Here is a 25,046-nt window from a genome sequence, read left to right as displayed (position 1 = left end):
TTGGTCCGAGATTTCCCTTGCCCCTTACAAGATAACAGAAAAATATTGATGCATCAGTCACTGGTCCATATTTCTTAGTAAACTTAGGACAGCAGTTGCCAAAAATCCTATTTGCCATTCATGATGGGCTTTTTTGATGAACAAACAGAATTTCTTCACAAAGCTCACTCAAAAAGGCCTTCAGACTGAGCCCCGTACCTTGGTGCCACCATCACACTTTAGGAACAGTTTAAATCATAATGTAAATATATAACTTGAAGCAAAACTAAGCTGAGAATTATGTTGTGAAATCTGTACTTTGGTTTTAGGGCAAGTATAGTGATATCACATATCATTGTTGGAACAGTGGCAATTAGATGCCCTCAGAATGAAGGTCCTGCTGTGGTTTAATGCAGTCTTGAGATAGGATTTATTTTAGGAATATGTTTTGAGAACCCAAAAAATGATATATCTACCAAAGCATCCACCCCCACCAGAGAAACAATTGCACGCACACCATTATTATTTTTATCGCCTGCTTATCCACCTGTTTTAGAGAGACAACCGAGCACAAAGATCTGTACCCTGTGGCCCAACATCTGCTGCTGCACCACAACTGCCTACTTTTCCTGAGAGCTGGAGGTCAACTGGGAGTTATAAGTCTACTCCAACTGGAAATAAACTTGTTTGTCCCAGCATCACAGTCGCTGGCTGTGTCTGAAGGAACAGACTAATAGCAAACAATTTTCCCCAATAGTTAGACAGCTGACAAGTTTTACTAATAACCACTCCATAAAATGAACAGCAGTGCACGGCAGAGAAAACATACGGGTGAACTGTGCTTAGCAGCCGGACTACTCAAATTCAGCATGACATTTGTTTTTCGGAAATCAGCATTAGATCTGCTTTGTGCTAATCCTGGGCTACGTGCCGCGCGGTTCACCCAGCTTCGGTCGGGCGGCACAGACGCGCTGTCACTGTTGTTTGTCTGCACTTTGGAAAGCAAATGGCAACAGCCAATCTGAATAAGAGCTGACTTTACACATTCCTAACTCCTTGCACCGAGGGCAAGCAAAGAGCATCCGTTCGATCCGCTTACTGCATAAATTCAGGAGACAGCAAATTAAGATCTGCAAGATAGCAGCCATCCACAGAAATGCAGGAATAATGATACCAGTTAGTCTATAAGCAAGGCCGCAATTCCCACTGTGCCTGAGGCTATAGGCTGGCAGTGCCCATTAGAGAGTAACCTTACCCAGCATAATTGAACTACAGAAGCCCCAAATTAAACTTAGAGTAAAAAGAAACCACTGTAATGAGGTTCATTGGAGAATACAATGTTAATTTTTAGCTTTACAGATGACTTCTCTCCTTATTGAAAGTATAATTTGTGTTTTCTTCACAGAACTCATTCCTTGTGAATTGGTTACTTTATTTGCAATGTTCCTCTAGGACCTAAGGCCCTTATAAAAGAAATCGGGTATGACCCATTTGCAGTCATATTTTATACACTGAATTTATTGAACCACCTTAAAGGTATACTAATAATAGTAAATAGGAGTGGTAGCAAATTATCAGGCAAAAAAGAGGAGCTGGCCTGTCATATACACTGAAACTACAGGGCTGATTATTCAATTCATGCTAACTGCCCTGCTTTCAGAGCTGCCATGTAATGAGAATCTGAATTAATTACTAATCAGCCGTGTATCATGACTTTCATATTCAATAAATACAGTATATTGTCAGTGGGTCCCAAGGCTCAGTAAGTGCCAGCAGCACAGAGGATATGCAGGGAATCAGCAGGAAAAAAGATGGGGGGCTACTGGGGCAGCTTTGGGGGCACAGATCTTCCTGCTAAAGGGCTGTGGTTGCCTTGGGCTTTGCTTTGGTAGCAATCATGGGTCAGCAAGAGTAAATGCAAAGACAGACAGGGCAAACCCGCGGTTTTAAAAGTCGCACCAACTAATCGCTCCATCTGTCTTCGCCCTAAATGTCTAACAGAGATTCGAAATTGATTTTCATTTTTTTATGGTTTTCAGATATTTAGCTTTTTGTTCAGCAGCTATTTGGTTGCTAGGGTCTTGTTTACCTTAGCAACCAGGCAGTGGGTTTAATAGGCTGAAATATGAAGAGAAAAAAGATAAGGAATAAAAGGTAAGCTCACAAGTTTTTAAATTTTAAAGGAACAGTAACACCAAAAAAATGAAAGTGTATAAAAGTAACTAAAATATAATGTGCTGCTGCCCTGCACTGGTAAAAGTTGTGTGTTTGCTTCAGAAAGTCTACTATAATATATATAAATAAGCTGCTATGTAGCCATGGAGGCAGCCATTCAAAGGAGAAAAGGCACAGGCACATAGCAGATAAAACACTATTGTATTCTACAGAACTTATCTGTTATCTGCGATGTAACCTGTGCTTTTTCTCCTTTTTTCCAGCTTGAATGGCTGCCCCCATGGCTACACAGCAGCTTATTATATAAATTATAGTAGAGTTCCTGTAGCAAACACACCAGTTTTACCAGTGCAGTGCATTATATTTTTATTACTTTAAAGCTCTTTCATTTTTTGGTGTTACTGTTCCTTTAATGCACTGCTAACGCGTGCGGGCATTTGTGTGCAAGTGTGTGAAGAGCCGATTTAAACAATCACTTCTACATCTTTAGAATTCTACACTATACCCAGAGCAATCACTGTGAAACATGAAGCAATCGGTGCTCATTTCCATTTGCCTTTATGAAATAATTAGCGTGAACTTAAGTACAATAATACGGCATAACCCACAATTTAGCTTAATCTAGTTACAGCAAGCTTTTAGGCATAGCTTCATTTAGAAGAGACTAATAAAAAAAATAAAAAAAAACAAAACAGTAAAACAAGGCTCATTTCTTTCTGTAGCTGAAATTTCCGCCCAGGGATAACATTAGCTAAAAAGGGTAGAGAAGTCTGGGTGCTGTGCAGCTAGTCGGAAGGTCACACGAGGCACGCCAGTCATTGCACATTCCATCTCAGGCAGGCAGTTTCACTACATGACGCACATATATCTATATGTAAAAGAGGCTTGAATCTGGTCTAAAAGGCAACTCAAATGTCACAAGGGGCGTAGGATAGGGATAATGCATGCTATGTAGATTAAGTTTACCATCCTGAACGTTCAGGAATTCTTTAAAGACTGGTGACTGGTGTTTCAAATCATCCTTATCCTCATAGAATTAGTGTCTGGTCTCCTAAGCATGCCAATTACCATTCAAGCATTCACAGAGCGTGTGTACTGTAATCTATTTCTCACTGAGCATGTGCAAAGCCACAGGCTCCAAGAATAGGGCAAACCAAGATAAGAAACACAGTTTACTATAAAGTTACAATGTAAATCTGTGGGTTGTGGCAAATTCCATAGGGGCAGCTGTAAGATGCCATTAACAGTCACTAATTTTTGGGCTGGTGGCTTTTCTACAACAGATATAAAATACAGGGGTACAACTAAATGCATGCACCGAATATTTTAACTTAAAGCTTTTCTACATAAGAAAAAAAGAGCAGCCATATTGCTTGGGTCAGCGGTCTGTTAAAAGAAGTTGCCTGTAACCTCACCTGGCTGATTAGGTTCAAGAGAAGCTTGCCCTCCGAGCCAACGAGACATGTAAGCAGCTGTGGGATCCATGCCAGCCACTGGATAGGAGGGACGCCAATACAGTACTTATCGACTGCATCTGCCAGCGTGTTCTTGTCATCATCAAAGCTCAACAGCCAAAGCACCTGAGATTGCAAAGGAAAACAAAGAACTGAGATAAAGGGGAAATAAGTATGTAATTCATAATATTTATCTTTTTTTCTGCAAAACAAAAATGTCAATTAAATGGGAACTATTTGATTACTCCAGATCATACCTAATATGATCTACTCTATACTTCTGTCTACATGAACCAACAACAAACTTCTCATTTGCACTGTATTTGTGCAGTCATGTACTTGCTGTGTTTTTTGTAAACACACAGGGATATTCTGGCACTTGTTCATGAATTCAGCCAATGTTCAGAATGTGCAGAAATGCTCGAGTATGCACTTTGGTGCTGATATCCACTCCATGTGCCTTCACCTGGGGTGACAATGGCTCCAGGTACAGGTACATAAGAAAGCTGTTAGGATGGTAGGGGCGGATTCTTGGCCAGGCTTTAGTAATTTCCTTTTTTGAATATTTGAGGTTTTTACTTTTTGCACGTCGCCAGCTTTTATAAATATTAAGTTGTCCTAAGCAGGACCATATTAGTTGTCACAATGGAATTAGTTGATAGCCTACTGTCTCTTGTAAATGACAATAATAATCTTGGAAAAAAGTTTGACAAGGGACTGCTCAAAAAGGTGCATAAGCCCCTGATAGTTCTCTTCTGTTTAATCTACATGGTTACATAGGATTTGATTGGCTCAGTTTGGCCTATTTGGGTGGCTAATGAAGTAAAGTTTAGTGAGTGGATATATACCCATATATGGTCAGTTTAACATACTTTAAAGATATTTTTAGGAAGACTATGCCAGTTACATTTTGAGCTGCAGCTCCCTTACACCTACTTTTGCCAGATATTTTCTTGACTTGCTCTCATTCTGATGACGGCAAGCATGAAGGTAGCAGGTGATGGCAGAGACGCCCAAATGCAGCTGACGCTCTTTAACAAAGATGTTTTCCAAATAGTCGCCCCACATTGCCCAGGCCTTGACCAACACATCATGCATCTGTACGGCTGCTGAAAAAGCTTTATTTGCATCATCAGATCTAAAGAAAAAAAGTAAAAATGTTTAAAACATATCAACAAGCAGTGACAAATGACACCATCTGAAAAATCGTACATTGGACCATAAAACCCATTTGCGTGTGTTTAACACAGGGATCCCAAACCTTTTTTACTTGGTGAGCCACACAAGCATGAAAACAATTCCCTGAGAATTCAAAATAAGGGCTTTGATTGGCTTTTAGTAGCCCAATGTTGATCGCTGGCTCTTCCAAAACTTGCTTCAAAGCTGCTAGAAAGTTAAAAATGGGCACCTACTTTGAGGCAATTGGGAGCAACATTTAGGGCTCTGGCACACGGGGAGATTAGTCGCCCGCGGCAAAACTCCCTGTTCGTGGGGAGCCCTTAAGGGGTTGGGGAGCAACATGTTGCTCACGAGCCAGTGGCTGGGAATCATTGGTTTAGCATCATCCAACCTGGACTGCATTTGTATAATGATCAGTCTATGGGATCAGCATGGGTGGCCAATTGCTATTGAAAGATAACTCCTATTTATAAAGAGGGTATACAAGCAGTTATAAAAGCATGTACTTGCCTTTATATTTGTAAATATTCTCATATTGTCTTAATTTACCCTGAATTTTTCCTTTTTAATGCTAGTGCTGAAATGTGTTCAATCTACTGTATAAAAAAACAGCTGGGGGCCGGCATAGTGGACATTCTTAGCCTAACAGAATAACCATGACAAACACTCTTTTAATGGAGGCACGACACAAGTCAGATAAACATGGCAACATTATTAAAACAGAAAAACAAAGGCAAGATAAACCTACACTGAGACAGAGGCTCATTTAAAGCTCATTACCATGCCGCATTACTAATTAGCTTGCGGCGAAAAAACACCAGGCCAGATCTACGCTAAAATCTTTTAATGTTCTCCATGGTTTGTATGTCGTTATGGCTGATTAATAGAACTATTACTAGCTCATTTATGAGTCCTGACAAATTATTCCCCCTAAATATATATATAGTCATATTTGTTCACTAAATTAAAATTAATCAAGAGCCATGTTCCAGAAAAAAAGTGCTTTGGGAACTTTCCACATCCTAGTTTCCAAGAGGTTTTTTTTTTTTTTTTTTTCGTTTTTAACAGAAATGGACAAGGGAATGCTGGGACTGTGCCGTTATAGAAACCAACATCTTGGGAAATGAAAATAAGACTTTTATAACAAACAAATGTGCTTGTGTTTTTATTCATTTGTAAGTGATGTATCTTTAATTCATCAAAAGAAATGCCCAGGAACATGGTGTACATACAGCCCTATAGATACCAGAACGCATACCATAAACACATACCATACCTGGCTTGCTAGCTAAGCTTACATCCACTAATTGTTGCATATATATTGGCTAATTCATATAAATGGTCAAATCATGTTAAAGTGGGCATTTATTCTGTGCCAAATAATCCAATCCATTTTAAGGTGGCCATACACCGGCCAATGGTGACAGCTTATTGGTATGTGTAAAGCTGGCCATACACGCACCGATAATATTGTACGAAACCTTGTTTCGTACGATATTCGGTGCGTGTATGGCAAGTCGGCGAGTCGACGGATATTGCAGGAGGCTGCTGATATCGGTCGACTCGCCGATCAGCCAGGTTTAAAGATTTTGATCGGGCGCCATAGAAGGCGCCTGAGCAAAATCTGCCGTCAGGGCTGAATCGGCAGAAGGAGGTAGAAATCCTATTGTTTCTACCTCCTTATCTGCCGTTTCAGCCCTGAACGGTTAGTGGCTAATTGTACGATCTTTCCTGAAAGATCCCAAATCGCAACGTGTGTGTGGCCACCTCAAGGGGCCCTCCGTGGGGCTTCCTGACCAATATCTGGCAGAAAAATCGACTAGATGTTAATCAGGTAGGTTTAAAAATCCAGTTGGGGCGAAGACAACATCATTCAAGCCGATATGTTCTTCAGCCCAAGGGCCTGCTTGTACCGCATTGTGATCTGATCGCTTGGCCCTTGGGTCAAACGACTGGATCAGCCCAATATCACCTACCTTAAGGTGGGCATCAGTAAAAGATATTTACATGTTTGGCCAGCTTTAAGTTGTTCTGCGTATGGCCACATTCACCCAAATATGGAAAATGACTTTTGAAACTTGGACACGCAATAAACTACTTTGGCCCAATCAAAGTACATAATCCCAAGTGCCCTTAAATGAACACAGATGGAGGAAACTGTTTTTGCTTTAGAAATCAGAGAATGAATGAATCATTCAAAAATAACGTCTGCTGGTTTAGACAGAAAATGGTTTTAACCTGAAGTTCAAACATGACTGGGAAAAAAAAAATCTAAAAAAAGATGTATTGATAAATTAACAATAGAAATGTTTCTACATTTTGTAAACTTTGTATATAGCATGTCAGCTGTATTGTTCCCCTGTACAGTCTTCCAAGTCCCTTTCCTTGTTTTTAAATTATTAACCAGCTGGGGGAAGGAAGAAAGTCCAATAGTTTCACCGTTACTGCTTGAAATTTTCCCTAAAATGCCCTTGGCGTAATTCAGAAATAAAGGCAGTTTCCTGAATTATTCATCCTGTAATGGGCATTTTTTCATGCTCCAGTATATTTTCAGGAACCCAGCGCTATAGAACAGTTGTTGCAGATATTACGTTAGAGTAAATACAATTTAAGGGCGCAGAACAGCGTTTCTGGTTTTGTTTTTGCTGTTAGTTTGCCTTTAATTATATACACACCTCATAACTTAAGCTGGGAAAGGGCAACCTGTGGGCTGCTGGGAGTTGCAGCGCAACAACTAAAGAACTCTTGGTTGCCTATCACTGCATTAATGATTTTTATTTTATTATTCAGACACTCTCTACAGTTCTGTCTGTCATTAAGATACTAGATAGCAATTTAAATGCTAAATGTAAGAGCTGCACAACAAAACATATTCATTACAATAAAATAAAGCCCCCCAAATACCTATGACTGACGGCATGTGAGAATCCTTTTAGATCATAACACAATCTGGCCATACACACTTGTTTAAATAACAGAAATATAGGCTGGGGTGAGGACCACATTGGCTTTGACAAGTTTTTCAAAGCAATTTTGGCCCAGATATTGATCAGGTAGGCCCACTGGAGTGCCCCATACACAGGCACTTGACTCGGACTGAAGGAGCTGAATCAGCAGCTAAAATCTGCCTGTGTATAGTCCTTATGAGGAGACCCACAGCAATGAAAAAACCATAGTCCAAGGACTACTACTTTCTATTCACCTGATGGGGCATGTGTTTATGACATATACTACTGCTGGTACATAAGTCACAAATGGGAGTTCCTGAGTGACATCTGCCATGGCGGACATTATCAATGTGGGTCTTGCTCGGGGGATCTTAGTGATATACTCATATGCCATCAACCTTTAAGTTATTGCATGTATAATACTAAATATTAATTTTTAACTATGCCTTTAAGCAGGAGCATGGCTTGCAGTATATTTTTTTGTATAATGCAGTAACGACAAAGCAGACAACACAATGATCTTTAAATAGGTTAGCAACAAATCTTCCCCCCCACACATTACTGACTGTAGAAGTACAGCTTTACAAAAGAGCAGGGAAGAGAGGGTCCCATAGAAACTGCGTTGTCTGTTCGGTTTCCCATCATCCGCCATACTAATACTTAAGAAAGCATGATGCATAAGCTAATAAGCTCAAGTGACAGGAAGTCTATTAAAAAACTAATTAGCCCTAATATAGCAGAACCAATTTAGTTCCTTTTGCAAAAGGGGAAAAAAAAACACCTCTCTCTCGGATTGGGCAGGAAAAAAGTGCTATTATCGTGACAGCAGGCTGATAAACGACTCACTTTGACAAATCTGGGTAGAAAGAGAAAAGTGTTGATAAAGTGAGTCCTTTTCTACCCAGATTTGTCACAGTCCTTCCTTCCTTTCTTCTTGCTTGAGTGATCTATCACACTGACACCTCTCATGACTTTCTCCATGCAGTTGCTATCACCTTGTTCACAAGCAGGAAGCAAAGCCAGAAGCACGGCCTTGGCTGACCTTTATAAGACCAGCGAGGGGCAACCTTCTTTCCTCTCTGCTCACTGTACTGCAACAATAGACAAAACTCAGAGAAACAGCTTAAAGCAATACTGTCATGGAATAACATGTTTTTTTTTTCACAACGCATCAGTTAATAGAGCTTCTCTTTTAATATGGCGGCAGTCCTACACAAGCGACGACACTATCACATGACCAGAGTAGCCAATGCTGATGCCTAAACTCTCCCAGTGCCGGGCGCCTGCTGGGACAAATGGCTGTTCTTCGTGTCCCCAGAGATGATTAAAGCCTTCAATGTGACAGTAGGCTGAGGGTGCATTATATTAAAAATGGATTTTATGTTTCATTATTAATGTTTTTAAAATCGGGCAAATCTTACAAAGAACATATGAACGTAACAGAATGTTCTTTCCAACACCCCTGCAGTGAGATTTAACTTTGTAACAGCACTGCTCCATTACAGAGCACTCGTACCTACGGAAATCTCCCCCATGTACTTACTTGTTAATCTGAGCCAGGAACATTCCCTTGAGAGCATAGAATTCTGCAGTCATCTCCTTGGTGAAATACTTTAAATTGGTTGATTCAATCACCTCCAAACCCTGTTGGGAATAAACGCTGGGAATTACATCATCATCATTTATTTTCCTCGTCCTGTTGGTATAGAATAGGCGCACGGAGTGTTCCCAGCTGAATTCGCTTACTGTGTTAGAAAGAATCCTATCGTGTTCCCGAGAGGTTAGAGATGAGAGAGAAAAACGCTTGGAAGAGTCGGCTCTTGCACAGGCACACAAGGTGTGACGCACGTAGCTTGTGCAAGGAGCACATTTATTTTCACATACAAGCAGAGCTGGGAGAAGTGAGAAGCACAACTAAGTGAAGATCATAACTAAGAGAAAAAGTTCCCCTGGGACTGACTATGCTGCTACTGCTTCAGTTTATGAGCAAATATAATATAAATGTGCATTGCATGAGGTTTTCCATTACTGCCTCCTGTCAGCTCCCCATGTTACTCTATGTCACACCACTGCTGCCTTCTTCTTACCAGTTCATAACACTACAGGAGGGCTATGGGAGACAGTCAGAAAGGGGTGTGTTGCCAAGTCAGCCTCTAAATAATAGACTGAAACTGAAGGTTGAGCTCTATGCTCGTAGAACCTTCATAGAAACTTAACATACCACTTAAAGGGCAAAAAAGATCCCCCACAAAATCCCTCCTTCAGTCCCTGGAAGTGTGCAGATATACTACATCCGCCTTATCTAGATTAGAGGGAAGAGGGTGCAAAATAGGGGCAGACTAGTTCAGTCCTCTTGTTACTGCCCTTTTTTACACTGAGCAAGCAAAATACATAAATCAAGGGAATAGTTTGTTGAAAGTTTATAAGGGACCAGATGTACTTCCTATACCTTAGGCCACTGCCACACGCAGTTTCTTAGCTTGTGTATAAGTGCAGGCTTAGAAACTGCCCCTCCGCTCCTATTCACTACACCGGCCTGTGTGCAAATACATGGAGCAAATTTCAGCACGGAAGTGCATAAGTTTGTATTCTTTTACACAACAAAGTGCGGGCAGGAACAGAGGAGCAGTGTCCTGGCCTGTGCTTATATAGAGGCTGAGAAACTGCTCTAGCCTGATTAGGCAGTAGCCTAAAACAGAGTGAGCAGATTTTATCCAAGAAACAAAAAGGCAGGCATTATGCCTTGGTTAAAAATAGGGCTACCCCTGGGCTTGAAATGATTAAGGCTTATTGGTTTGTGTTGTCTGCCTTTTGCAGACAAAGCAAAGGCAGAGGGAAAGCAAGTTCTTGTGATTGAATGTAAATACCACTAGGCACCACAAAAAGAACAGGTACCACTCAGCTTAGAAAGCGAATTAAAAATTTCCCTGAACTTTACTTCACCACTCTCTAACCCGGCCGTTACCCTATTCCCCCCCGCCCGGGGTTTTCATTATGCCTGCCTAATAAGTACTGCTTATGGACGGGAGCAGCCTGCACTTCCAAGACAAGCAATATTAAGCATTTCACCCCCAACCTATTGAACTACTAATTTTCAATTTCACAATCCTCCTACGTGCCATAAACCAAATAAAATGTGAGTATATGCTAAAATGTATCATTATATTGCATTACTGTATTGCAATGTAATGAAAAAATATTATTTTTCCTCAATATCGAGGCAATGAAGAGTTTAGTTACCACCCCCCCAAGCCACCAGGATGGCAAATATGTTCATATAACATATGGATGTGAATAAAAAAAATGCCAATATTCTAACCATGCCATTAATAAAAGCAGTAGTCGAGGAAAAAAAATCAGGATGAGCCCACATTCCCCTGCTCTGGGGAAACATTTGGCTGGAAGTGGGACAAAGCCTGTAGATAAAATGCAGTTTCTGATGGGTCCTTGCACAAGGTTAAACCATGCTCATCAAATTAACACTTCGGGCTGTTGTAATTGTTTTTTTAGAAACATTCCCTACTGGTTTGGCTCTCTCCATCTCCTGACCTCACTCAGGCTATATTGTCTTGCCTTGGAACAGATAAACTCTCTGAAACGTCTAGAGCTGTTTATCCACTTAAACTAATCTCCTAATGGCAGGATTTCAAAGCCACACTGCTGTTTTGTTCCCTTTCATCTCTGGATAGCGATCCTATACACAATACTTGTTATTCCTGCCCTTTCCACTTGTTTTATTATAAAAAAAAAAAAAAAAATTCAGAAAGGAAGGGAGGGGCAAGATGGAAAAATGGGTTATACAAAATGACAGGTTAGAGGATTTGCAAACTAAATATTCTCAAACGGCTACCCCTTTTGTTCACTGAAATGATAATCTTCAGGGTAAATAAGAAGCATATGGAGTGCATCCTGCTGTCTAATATAATTACGGTTTTATTTAACTATATTAGTAGCGGGCACTGAAAGCAATGAATTTGCGATTGTAGTTGACCCTATACTATATGGATCAACTAAATCCATCTGCATGAATACTTGAAGAGGGATTTAGACAAGCTGGGCATGTTAGAAGCAGAGAGAATTTGTTGTAGAGCCCTGCACAGAACCATGGCTCGTTACTTGCGACCCAGACCCACAACTTGCATTTTTACCCAATTGGACCTGCTACTCCACCCTTAACTGCCTTGAACTCATCTGCAACCCACTGACCACTATTAAACAGGAAAAGCTGTTGCTGCAAACCTAAAGGGATATCAGTGAGTGGGGGGTAGAAGAAAATGTTCAAATGAATAAATATTATAATATAGGATAAGAAATATAGCCTCCCTTAGCTGGGATTTGTTGCCCTGGCTTAAAACGACATTATATTTTCATATAGATATTTAAAACAGGGTCAACATGTCCCTTTCAAAATTATCCGCTTAGTGGCCAAAGCTGCCATAAGACATAACCAAAAGAATTAATTTAATAATTAATTACCTGCATGCACTCATTCTTCCCCATGACAACAGCCAGCTGAAGGTAACATTTCACTTGCTGACGGATCTTCTGGAAACAGTCTACAATTGGCACGGTTGGGATGGTGTGGATACGGCTCAGAATGTCCAGCGCTACATTTACCAATCCCTGTTTACGGGCAATCTTTCCATACTGGATAATAGCGGAGGCCGAGGCATGAACACCCAACATGGCATTGTTTGAACTTGGATCGTGCTGAGTGCTGTTGTCGTAGGCATTTACTATTGCTGAAAAAAGAAGCAAACACTCATATCATGCACAGACTGGAAACTAGCTTACTTATTAAATACTACTCTTTTAGCACTGGTTGCTACACCTTGCAAATTGCACCTGCATTAGTTTCAAGCCTTAACATATAACCAGCTTGTACAAAGCAGAGTTAAGGTAGCCATACACGTGGCGATCTAACGAGGTTTCGTACGATAGTATCGGTGCGTGTATGGCCAGCTTTAGAGTTTGATAACCCCATACCTTGGTAATGATGTTGTCTCCACATGAAGATGCTGCTCCAATGGGAGAGGTCATCAGACACAATTGGGAGCCGATTTCTCCATGTTTTCACCACTGTTTTCATGTCATGAAGGCTGTTGTTTCTTCCTAAATTTGTTGGCTGTAAACCAGCATTTATTTGTGCTGCCTCTTGAAGTTCAATGATTTGCTGTGCTGCCTGTAACACAAATGTGACATATGCACCCTTTATTACCACGTACAAGGGTCTCACAAATGCAGAGAAACATATATAACCGATACAAGATATCTCCAGCCCACCGCATTTAAATCATTACGGAAACCCAATTACTAATTCAGGGATCACAAGAGCAGAAAGATTACTTGTAAAAAGTGTTAATCTGTGGCTGTGTACAGACCAGTGATCCACAACCAGTGGTTTATGAGCATCATGTTGCTCATCACCCTCTTTGATGTTGCTCCTAGTGGCCTCAAAGTAGGTGCCCATTTTTTCATTTTTGGCTTGAAGACAAGTTTTGGAGGACAGAGACACAGTTTTACACCAAGCAGAGCCTCCTGCAGGCCAACAGCCACATGGGGCACAATAGCCAATCAGAATTTATTTTTATCATCCCCAAATAATTTTTTTTCATGCTCTTGTGGCTCACCGACATCTGATTGTGGCTCACGACTAAGAAAGGTTTGGGATCCCTGCTGTAGTCACCATTTACTGGTCTCGTTAGAGGTTGTTTGGGCCTCTTGATATCCCAGGGCCCAGTTTGGGCCTAATATAGTGAGATAACTTGGCCACTTTTAGATCCAAATGACTGGCCATTTCCTTTGCATGGGAGCAAAAGACTTGCAGCCAGCCCATGCAGCAAGTCACTGAACAACACAGAAATAAGCAGAGAAACAATGTTTTACCTGTTCCATTAGCCTGAGTGTGTGTGTATGTACTGTATGTATGTATGTACGTACGTACGTACGTACGTACATCTTTATTTATAAAGTGCTACTTATGTACGCAGCGCTGTACAGCAGAATACATTAATACAAACAGGGGGTTATAAAGATAATAGATAAATACAAAGTATTGCAATAAAGACAAATAAATAAAAGATACAGTTGCAATAAGAGTCAAAAACACAAGAGGATGGAGGTCCCTGCCCCGTAGAGCTTACAATCTATATGTATATGATAATGGCCTTAGATTATGAACTCCCGGACTGATGCATCTGTGTATAATCTTTATAACACCTTGTGAACAATGTCAGCACTATACTAATAAAGGATAACAACAACAATAGGTTGTATTTCTTAATGTCAAAAATCTAATGTCACTATAGAAGTGTAAGTATGACTTTAAATATATAAAATAATGAAAACCATATAAATATAGAAACAAATACAGACAAGTTTTAGGCTCCTTATTCTGAGATATGCAGTAACATTATTGGAGCTCTCCAATGGCCACTCCATTAATGTGCCATTAAAGCAAAAAAAAAAGAACTTTCTCAGCGACCAGAAGAAAGCTGTATTAACTGCTAATCAACTAAATAAGATAAATGCCCCAGGACTCCGCTCACATTTACAAAGTCAAGTCTCCAGAAACAAAATAAATTAAGCAAAGAAATATTTTTCACAATTATCACGGTATCAGCTAGCACAATACCTTAACCTCCTTCCTTCCACCATTCATCATGTAAATTTAATTTTCTTGCAGGTATTTAATCACACACTATCTGATATTAAAAAAAAAAAAAAAGTAATTACTGCAGCACCAAAATCACAGCTCAGTTTGTACTTTTGTCATTCACTGTCTATCATTCCCTGCACAAGAGTACTTGCTAAGGAGAATTAGCTTAATCTTGCAAGAAAAGGGGGGACCCCAGCTTTTTAACTCAAGAGCCCACTGGTTGTCAAACTGTGGGGCTGCCCCCACTCCATGGAGGTCCAGAGCAGTGGATGGGGGTGCCCAACTTGAGTATCAGATTGGTAATTTTAATGATATTCCAGATACTCTTGCAAGCTCAGCTTGAAGGTTAATAAAGGTGAAATTTGGGGTGAACATTTATTTGCCGATATTCTTGGAACTATGGGGAAATGGCTGATACTGCATTGTTTTGATATGTCTGTAAGAGCTAAGGGACCCTTAACATATGTTGGAGTTCATGAGAAAGCCTGAATATCACAGCACCTGCCAAATGACTACATCAGTGTGTGCGAAGGACCAAACCGTTCATAGAAGGCAATGACGTTTTATTATAGGCCCTAAACAACCATGCTTACCACTAAAAAATCTCAAACCATTAAGCATGGAAGCAATGAGGGAGTAACCATAAAAGACATAAAAATAAAGGCAAAATCCTCTGCACTCTCCCAAATCAACATATTTAGGACATTATCAAATGAAAAGGGTAACCATTTAGGAGTTTTAACCGTGGAAAGCAAGTTTTAGGTAAACTCTAGTCTCTGTGAAAAATGTACAATGAAATAGCAAGAGTACGAGTGTAGGACTGGCCAGACCCGGAATGACTGACATAGTTGACCAGCTTGATATCATCACAATGTATGGACAAACAATCCCTGTTTTGTTTAAAGGGGGGAGGGGTTTAATAGCTTTATGCACAAAATGTCTTGAGCTGGCCATACACGCAACAATAAAATTGTACAAACCTAGTGTTGTACAATTTCGGACCATCTGTTGGCTTCCAAATTCTCGTCCCATGTACCATGGCAATTGGTCGTTTAGTCGATTGGCCAGGTTAGAAAATTGCAGCGGATAAAGATAAAATTTGGTCATGTATTGTGTATGGGATGATATCCTTAGGGGACCTACAATGGAAGTCACTTTTGTACGACCGGTGTGATTCATTTCCAGCGTCCACCCCCTGGCAATGTGGGAACACGTGATGGGCGTGCACCATCACCCCCCACTCCGTATGCGCAAACTTAAACTTGCATACAGAGCAGTGGGGGAGAGGTCCCCATTGCTCCGCACTGGAAAAAAAGTAACACTTCGGTGCGGTGGGGCGGCATACCAACCCCAAATTTGTGCCGCCCTATGCCCGGGCCTTTGCACGAATACGGGCTTGGTCATTTCATGTTCAGAATATCCTCTGATTTGTATTTTAAAGGCTTTATCCTACAATTTCAGTCTAAATGTTAGTTTCAGATCGTTGAATTTAAACATACGACCGATATCCGAACGGTCATCGGAAGAAGACTAAAATCTAAACGTTTATGGCCACCTTTAATGATATATATATATATATATATATACACACTGATATGGGTGAGTGCAGAGGATTTCTTATCTGTGTATGCCTTTTGTGCACTCCCACTTGCTTGAAATGGTTTAGTTTCCCTTTTATTACAGTTTTTACAGAACCAGTGGCCGGATGTTGCAGTAGATCTTATAGTGTATGAACATATACTTCATATTTTTTCTTTAAAATATACATTGCTTTAACAACAGTGACAGTCCCCCTTTGAGTAGAATTTATTCGCACAGTTATCTTCACCAGCTGAGAAGGCAGCTGCCATAAACTAAACAGTGACCCATTTCTTCCACTAACAAAGCAGGGAAGCAGCAAACCATCAAAATACAAACCTTTATTCACAATAGCACTAGTGGCAAAAGCACTCACCTGTAATAAAGGCGTGTGAACATGAGACACGACATAAGGCAATCTTCTCCATTCACGGATGGCCAAGCTGCTCGCCATCTCAACCAGTCGCTCAATAAAGTTTAACTGTTGCTCTTCTGGATGGCAAATTGCTAGATAACCACGGTACATGTTCACTTTCCAGGCCATTTCCTTTGGGCAGCTCAACTCCACCTGCATGACAATATATTACAGAATTAGCAAAAGTCAATATTGGGTCAGCCTTCATTAGTTCAGAGACAAAATGCAAGCCAGGGCACACAGAAACGAGATTCTATTTCTTAAAACTCATATCTGCTTCAGATGCAGTGATAACATCTCTCACTAGATATGGTTCCTTAGGTTCCCTCTGACTCCAGGAAAACTTTGTAGCAGAACATGGAACACGACTACACACACACACACGACTCTAGCAAAAGTGAACCCCATGTTGCTTGAGGATGTAAAATACTTTGACCAGTGACAATGCCCGTGACCAGGTCAAATGTAAACGACCTGACCAACATGGTTGTTTTGCTGCAATCATGGTAAGAAGCAAACCTGCTCTGTGGCAAACAGCCACCAATTATTATACAACTAGAACAAAGAATGCTTTTGGGTCCTTGCTTGTGCCTGGCATAAAGGACTTTTAGCCATACAGAAAACAAAGACTGCTTTTATATAACCCCTTATTATTCCCTTATTAACCACTTCACAGAGAAGCCCAGGCTGCTCAGCAAGTTGGCCTGTTCCCATCTCTTACCACAGAACTACCTAACACTAGCCTACTGACCTAACTAATCAAGATGATTGTCTGAATGGCTCTTACCTAAGCATGTCCTCTGAGGTTGATATCCTCAGGACCTTGACATCATTAGTTACACCTGTTACCAGCCAAAAACACCTGGTTTAACCCTTCCCTTACTAATATAACCATTCCAGGGCAATCCTTCCTTCTGAACCCACTACACTAAAGCCATATTCTGTCCAGAACTGCCCTCTAGTGCACACTCATGATTTTATATGTGCAATTCCACTAATGAGATGCTTAATTTGATCCACAATATAACTGCTTTTATAAAAGATACCGAATTTGCCTAAGGATCAGGCAGATAAGGCATAACAAACATGTCGATGTGCACGAGGCCTTGGGCTATGGTAACAATCGAAACAATTCCCTGAGCAGCGAACAGCTGTAGCGAACATATGAGACACCAAGGAAAATAATATGTTCCCTGCAAGTTTAACCTCCTGTGGCAGAAGAAAGACTTGCACAGGGAGAGAGACGGAGAAAAATTCTAACATCCACTTCCTCAGCTGAATTGAGTAAACATGAGTCTATGCCACTGTGTCATGCCATTGTTAGAAAGGAATCAGTGTTTTAAAGGTTGACTTTGTTCATAAAACATAATATAATAATGTAATTGTTAACTTGCTGCTTCCAAACTCCCTACTCAGCCCTATAATAACAGAATATACAACTGTTTGTGTGTATGTAGTGAATAATGTACCTCCTATTGTAAACTATAAGGATAGTATGGCACCTAGGGGTCCCATGACCACAAAAGCTGAAGGCCTTAAGGTGGCCATACACGCACCAATATTATCGTACGAAACCTCGTTTCGTACGATAATCGGTGCGTGTATGGCATGTCGGCGAGTCGACCGATATCGCAGGAAGCTGCCGATATCGGACGACTCGCCGATCGGACAAGTTTGAAAATTTTGATCGGGCGCCATAGAAGGCGCCTGACCAAAATTCTCACTTCAGAGCTGAATCGGCAGAAGGAGGTAGAAATCCTATTGTTTCTACCTCCTTACCTGCCGATTCAGTCCTGAATGGTGTGTGGCGGATCTTACGATGTTTCGTGCGACTGATGGTCGCACGAAACATCGTCGGATCGCCACGTGTATGGCCACCTTTATGCTTTTATACAGGGCGTGGAGCTCCGGGGAAACTTTTCATTTCATCATACTTTACAATAGGGTAAACATTATTTATTATAATACAGGTATCAGACCCCTTATCCAGAAACCCATTATACAGAAAGTTCTGAATTACGGAAATGTCATCTCCCATTTTAATCAAATAATTCACATTTTTAAAAATGATTTCCTTTTTCTCTGTAATAATAAAACAGTACCTTGTACTTGATCCCAACTAAGATATAATGAATCTTTATTGGAGCCAAAACAATCCTATTGGGTTAATTACTGTTTAAATAATTTTTTCAGTAGACTAAAGGTAGGAGATCCAAATTACGGAAAGACCCCTTATCTGGAAAACCCCAGATCCCAAGCATTCTGGATAACAGGTCCCATACCTGTACATACATTTTAACAAGTCATGTGACATATGATGCCTTGTGTATTGGCTGACACTTAAAGCTATGGTGTATAGCAGTAAAGGTTGATGAGTAAGATGGAGAAAGATGACAATATTTCCTATTTAATAGCTAACAAATGTAATGCAATATGTTAAAATATGCCTTTGGTTTTAGTATTTAAATACAGAGGCCTACATAATCAGGCAGAGAGACTGTGCTGAATACTACCTTCCTCTTGTCAGCTTATACATATGCTCTGCACAAAAACCACCTAAACATCTAATGACCGAAGGGGCCAAGGTGATCCCCAGTGCAGAGCGATGGATATATTCTATCCGAGGAAGGACAGCCATAATTATGAGCAAGGAATCTCTGCAGAGTACAGTGAGCTGCCACTAAGCTAATATGCCAACGTCAAAAATGGCTTTTGAGCACGCTGGATATAAAACAAACTAAAACCCCAGATTTATAAATAATTCTGTCCTCAGATTACAGGAACAAGACACATTCAGCTCTTAATGAAGCTCAGAGACACAGATCAACATGTCAATTACAGGACCCAAGCCGTGCAGGATATTTCCGCTCACATTATGATAAATGGCAATAGCCTACTCGGTACGGGGGTTGCAATAAATAGAAGGGACGCCGTTTCCTATAATGCAATATACCTCTACATACAATATATAACTGGGTCAAGTCTGTAGCAATAAAGAATGGTAAGGAAAACAATCAAATGGGGGCATAAAAGCCTTTCACCTGCAAAAACTTAAAATCAGGCTGTTTATTATAGGTTATAGAGAAACATACCAGCTCCTCAATCCAGTCATTGGGATCTGGAAACCTGCTATCTAGATAAACGGGTATGGGATCCATTATCCGGAAACCTGTTGTACAGAAAGCTCCAAAGTACGTGATGACCATCTTCCATAGACTCCATTTTAATCAACTATCCCATCGTTTGGCCCTGGGGCCAAACGATGGGATTACATTTGTGGTTATGGGGCAGTCGGTTCGGGGACCGCATCAACGAGCCGATGCGCTGGATATCGGTCGGCCAGGCCGCTCTGTTCAGCCCATACATGGGCCGATTAGCTGCCGAATCAGTCCAGGTGACTGATATCAGCAGCTATAGTCGGCCAGTGTATGTGGGCCTAAGGTATAATTAATCCTTATTGCGCATCAAAACAATTCTACTGGGCTTATTTAATGTTTAAATGATTTTTTAATAGACTTAAGGATTTTATTTCTAACCTCGAAAACTAGTAAACAAGTCTCTAAGGATTTGTCCAATTTCATATAACGCAGTCAATTCCCTCAGCTGAAGTCCAAACTAAATCATAGATTTGACACATCCCTAATTTATATTGGCAAAACTATGGTCAATCAATGTAATGTTATAGCCATATGATTTGCAAGATCTGAGACATTACATATAGACTATCAGTGCCAGCTTCTGCCATATTGTGGGTCACTTATACAGTATATAGCACATATTCAAGGGCCGCACTCCTGTAGATGAATGAATAAATGCCAAGAAACCTACCAAGCCCTTCGGGTGAAGACACACTGAGCTACTAGTAGAAGCTACTTTTTCACAGTTACTAAACGCCAGAAAACACCCTCCCATAGACAATACTGAGAATTTCCTCTGCTAAAACACTCATAGAGATAATTATCAGTAAATGATCAGCATTGTCTATTTTAGTAGCTGCTACTAGTAGCTCTGGGTGTCTTCACCCATAGGGATCCAAAAATTTTAGGCAGGGCCTTATCCCTGCCTAAAATTTATATTCTTTATTTTTCAAATATAAACACATATATCAGGGTGACATAAATAAGAAAATGGGGGAAACAAAAGCATATGGTATGTTACAGTTGCACATTGTTTAATTTTGATATTTTTCTGTGTTTAGAGCCTTTTAACAAATGATAGCGTATTTTCAGGTTATGTTTGCAGGAAAAAGAAGGAGAAAGGGTTAGGGGGGTGCAGTAGCCCATAGCTCTATAAAAGGCGGATAATAATTATAAAGTAGATAGGGTCCTAAGCAATTTTATTTGGCAGAGAATGTGTGCAAGATAAACTCTTCCTTGAAGCTCAGTGCTGCTTGCCCTGTTGGCTACAACCAGACACAGACTGGCAAACTGTGGGTTCTGGCAAATGCAAGAGGGGCTGCTGTAAGAAGCCATAGACAGTCACTATTTATTGGGCCTGTGATAGTATGTTTGGGCCTCTGTGTACTCAAAATGCCATGGCCTATTCTGTCTCCCAGTCCAGACCTGGCTAAGATTTAAGCCATCAGAAATGCGTGTGGAAATAATGTAGATTCCTGGAAAACAATCACTTGCCGGCTAAACAGAAATTGATTTCTAAGCAGCAGGGAAATATATAATATTAAGGTATAATAACACAGAAAGACTTTTATTCTCATTTATCTGATCATTATCGGTGAAATAAACAGGTCTCCCAACATATATATTTTTTCCCAACAAGGTCTCAGGCCGCCGAAACAGCATCGCAATTTATGGCGTTAGCATTTTGTTGGGTAGTCCATTAGTACACGCCTCATTACAGAAAATATCTTTCAATAGAAGCCTTTGCCTGAAGTCACTGGTGGCTGTCACTTCTGCTCAACATGCAAGCCATCACAAATACAACCTGTCAGACATGATCAATTCTCTCAGTTTCAACTCAAGGCTTAAAATCTACTGTACCATTTATCTGCTCTTCTATCTAAATGGGAAAAAATGCAGCCGGGGAGAGGATAATGCGCGTATTAATCACATATACATGTAGCAACTACCTAGAGATTTAGATGAAAGGAGAGAAAGAATGCAACAATGATTTTGCCAGAACTTCGGCTATTTTACATATTCCAGAATAAATAAATGGCGGATGCTCGGCACACAGAAACTCCTAATATTAGTCCCCCTGTAGGTAATTATCTTGGAAACCCACAGATATACTGTAAGAATAGTGACAAACAGGATTCAGAGAATACATACTATGAACTAATTTAAAGGGGGCAACACTAATTAGCAGAGTGAGGTAATTAAATTACATGGGCAATACAACTGCATTCGTTTATAAATTCGATATCTGAAAAATAATTATTGCATTTCTTGGCAGCCCTCTCTCCTCTATGGCTTTGATTTATCCACACTGTGCCACCTGCTCAACTGTACTCAGAACTTCACTAGTACAGGTATGGGATCCACTATCTGGAAACCTGTTATCCAGACAGTTCCAAATTACTGGAAGGCCATTCTCCCATAGACTCAATTTTAATAAAATAATTCAGATTTTTAAATATCCTTGTTGTCTGTAATAATATAACAGAACCTTGCACTTGATGGTAACTAAGATATAATTAATCCTTGCTGGAGGCATAACAATCCTATTGGGTTTGTTTAACGTTTAAATGACCTTTTTTTTTTTTTTTTTAGTAGACTTAAGGTATGGAGATCGAAATTACGGAAAGACCCCAGGTCCTGAGCATTCTGGGTAGCAGGACCCATACTGGTATAATAGCTAGGGTGAAATTTGCAGCTACCATCGGGAGACTGCAAATGGTGGCAGAGCTTGGATCCTTGTTGGCTCACTTTGTTTCCCCTGTATAAAGTAAATAAAGGATGTGTGGTCAGGACCCCAAAACCATCTCTACTTCCCCAGACTTTAGCTATAAAAGTATGCTTTTCTTGAATAAACAGACGTTCTTTTTTCCTTTAACCTTAAGCTGCCATCAGAGAGTAAGTTCTACAGGGTGATATCGAGTAGCATGACCCATTTTATTTGGCTAAATAATCTCCAATGTCCTGCTACCAGCTGCTCTTGAACATCATTCTCTGCGGAATAATCATCTATCACAAGTACAGATTGGATACATTATGTACCTTGGGCCCAGGGTCTTTGGAAAGGACAAGAGCAAGGCAAAGTGGCAACTCAAATATGTCATTCAGCGCAATATATTTGGCTTCCCACCAAGAACATTAGTCTTAATGCCTTCTAAAGGCTGATACAAATTACACCGGGAAATGACATGAACTGGAGAGCTTTTAACTTATTGCCACCTCGGACATGTTTTTCGGTTGTTACAGGGAAACAATATGAAAGTACACCTTGTATAATCATAAAAGCCCATTTTTTTTTTACCAGAACTGGAAATCATAGTACTACTTTCTTACCAGGTTTGGATACTGTTTTTTTTTTCTATTGATTGATTTGGACATAGAAATTTAAACGTATGCTTTTCGTGAAAAAGTTATGACCCCATTAACGTTAGTGAGTTTTATCTAAAAGTATATGTGTCTGTTTTACTGTGCAATACCCAGCTGGACAGATACCCTTTATAGGAGATTTTATTGGATTGACCTTGATAAAATCCCCTAGTTAACAACTGAAAAGTCTACAAATAAGGCTGTGAATCAGACCTTGTCGTTCCTAAATTCAATAGAGGCAGAAGCTTGTAAACAAACAGGCATTTCAAAGGAACTTGCACATATATGGAGCTATAGGATTGCCCTCAAAAGTGAGTGATTCAACCGATTTTAGCCAAACCCTATCAGCAAATAAGTTGTACATACATTTTGGATGTTCATTTAGGGAATGGCTTGTGTGGGGGCAGCTTAAAGGGCACTATACCCCCTTGTTTAACATAAGTGCAATGAAAAGGGCTTGTGCTGAACATTTTTTTTGCCTATTTTACTCACTAAAACTGTATAGTTCTGTTATTTGTTGAGCTAACACAGCAAAGAGGGAAACTAAGGCTACTCCATGTTTGGTCCTTGGGAGATACAAAATTAGATTACAAGTATAAAGCTTGCCTTTACTCTTTGTTGTGACCATTTTGCTAGCAGATGTCCATTATGCAAGGAAATTATTTGTGTATTGCTAACCTAATAATCTATTGTGCCAGGACCAGCCCTGGAGTACTTCAATTTCCCTGTTTAGCTCAATAAATAACAAAAGCCATAGATTTGTTGTGATTAAATAAATAGGCAAAAAGTATGTTTAGTATAAGCCCCAGTCACAGCACTCGTGATGAACAAGGGGGTATACTGTTCCTTTAAGAAACACACCACTGGTTATTGTCTAGTATAAATAAATTTGAAGCAACTGGACTTGTTTAGTAATCATTGAAGACGTTTCACTACTCATCCGAGCAGCTTCTTCAGTTCAACTGACTGGTATGGGAAGTCCTCAGCATATATACTCTTCCACTAATCCAATCACAATGGCACTATGTAACTCTTCAGAAAGGTGACATCTGAAACTCACAGAGGTGTGAATGCTGTGGAGTTACTTTGAAAGGATTACCCAAGTATCATGCAACTCTTCAAACAGGTGTTACTTGTTAGAGTTGCATGAATGGATGTGTGAAGAGTTCTGAAACTGCCGGGGTACAGATGTTAGAACAGCATTGTATGTAGCAGACAGATGGTGTCGAAGTCCCCCGCCTCTGTTAAGGGATGGTTTCTCCACTTTGACATGAATGGCCTCTTTTACACCTCTTTCAAACCAGCGGTCTTCTTTGTCCAAAATTTGGACATTGCTATTTTCAAAGGAGTGTCCCTTGTCTTTTAGGTGTAGAAAGACAGCAGAGTCCTGGCCTGTAGTGTTCGCCCTCCTATGCTGAGCCATTCGCTTAGAGAGCAGTTGCTTTGTCTCACCAATGTAAAGGTCTGTGCACTCCTCGCTACACTGGACTGCGTATACAACATTGCTTTGTTTTTCCTTTGGTGTTGGATCCTTTGGGTGTACAAGTTTTTGTCTCAGTGTGTTGCTAGGTTTGAAAAACACAGGGATGTGGTGTTTGTTGAAAATTCTCCTGAGTTTCTCCGACACTCCTGCTACATAGGGGATGACTATATTGCGCCTTCTCTCTGCCTCAGGACGGTTATTCCTTTTGGTGTTCCTGTTGGGCTTAGTTGCTCTTGTTTTGACAAAGGCCCAGTCTGGGTAGCCACAAGCTTTCAGTGCTCCTCTGAGATGTTTACATTCCTTGTCCTTGGACTCTGTATCAGTTGTTACACTTTCCGCCCTGTGGTGTAGAGTTCTAATGACACCCAGTTTGTGTTCCAGCGGATGGTGGGAATCGAACAACAGATATTGATCCGTGTGAGTGGGTTTCCTGTATACTTCTGTTTTCAAGATACCCCCCTCTTGAATGGATATCAAACAGTCCAAAAAAGCAAGTTTGTTCTCATGGACATCCTCCCTTGTGAACTTGATGTTGTTGTCCACTGAGTTAATGTGTTCTGAAAAGGCCGCCACTTCGTTGGATCTGATTTTAACCCACGTGTCATCTACATACCTGAACCAGTGACTTGGTGTAGTTCCATTGAATGTGAGTAGGGCCTTCCTTTCCACTTCTTCCA

At 40.4% G+C, this 25,046-nt stretch overlaps 1 protein-coding gene across 3 annotated transcripts in view; it reads right to left on the bottom strand.

Moving 5' to 3' along the window:
* Positions 1-25,046, bottom strand: part of trrap (transformation/transcription domain-associated protein) — a 109,584-nt gene that overhangs the window by 20,233 nt on the left and 64,305 nt on the right. For all 3 annotated transcript variants that reach the window (XM_012970817.3, XM_002931947.5, XM_012970818.3), the window contains exons 57-62: positions 16,348-16,539; positions 12,722-12,917; positions 12,212-12,477; positions 9,279-9,379; positions 4,545-4,746; positions 3,570-3,734 (exon numbers count right to left, since the gene is read on the bottom strand). In XM_012970817.3, the coding sequence (XP_012826271.1) occupies positions 3,570-3,734; positions 4,545-4,746; positions 9,279-9,379; positions 12,212-12,477; positions 12,722-12,917; positions 16,348-16,539 (1,122 nt within the window). The remainder of the gene's footprint in view (positions 1-3,569; positions 3,735-4,544; positions 4,747-9,278; positions 9,380-12,211; positions 12,478-12,721; positions 12,918-16,347; positions 16,540-25,046) is intronic.

Source organism: Xenopus tropicalis, chromosome 9, assembly GCF_000004195.4.
Source record: "Xenopus tropicalis strain Nigerian chromosome 9, UCB_Xtro_10.0, whole genome shotgun sequence".
NCBI lineage: Eukaryota > Metazoa > Chordata > Amphibia > Anura > Pipidae > Xenopus > Xenopus tropicalis.
Note: the sequence above shows the minus strand (reverse complement) of the source record. Positions and strands in the feature narration are given on the sequence as shown.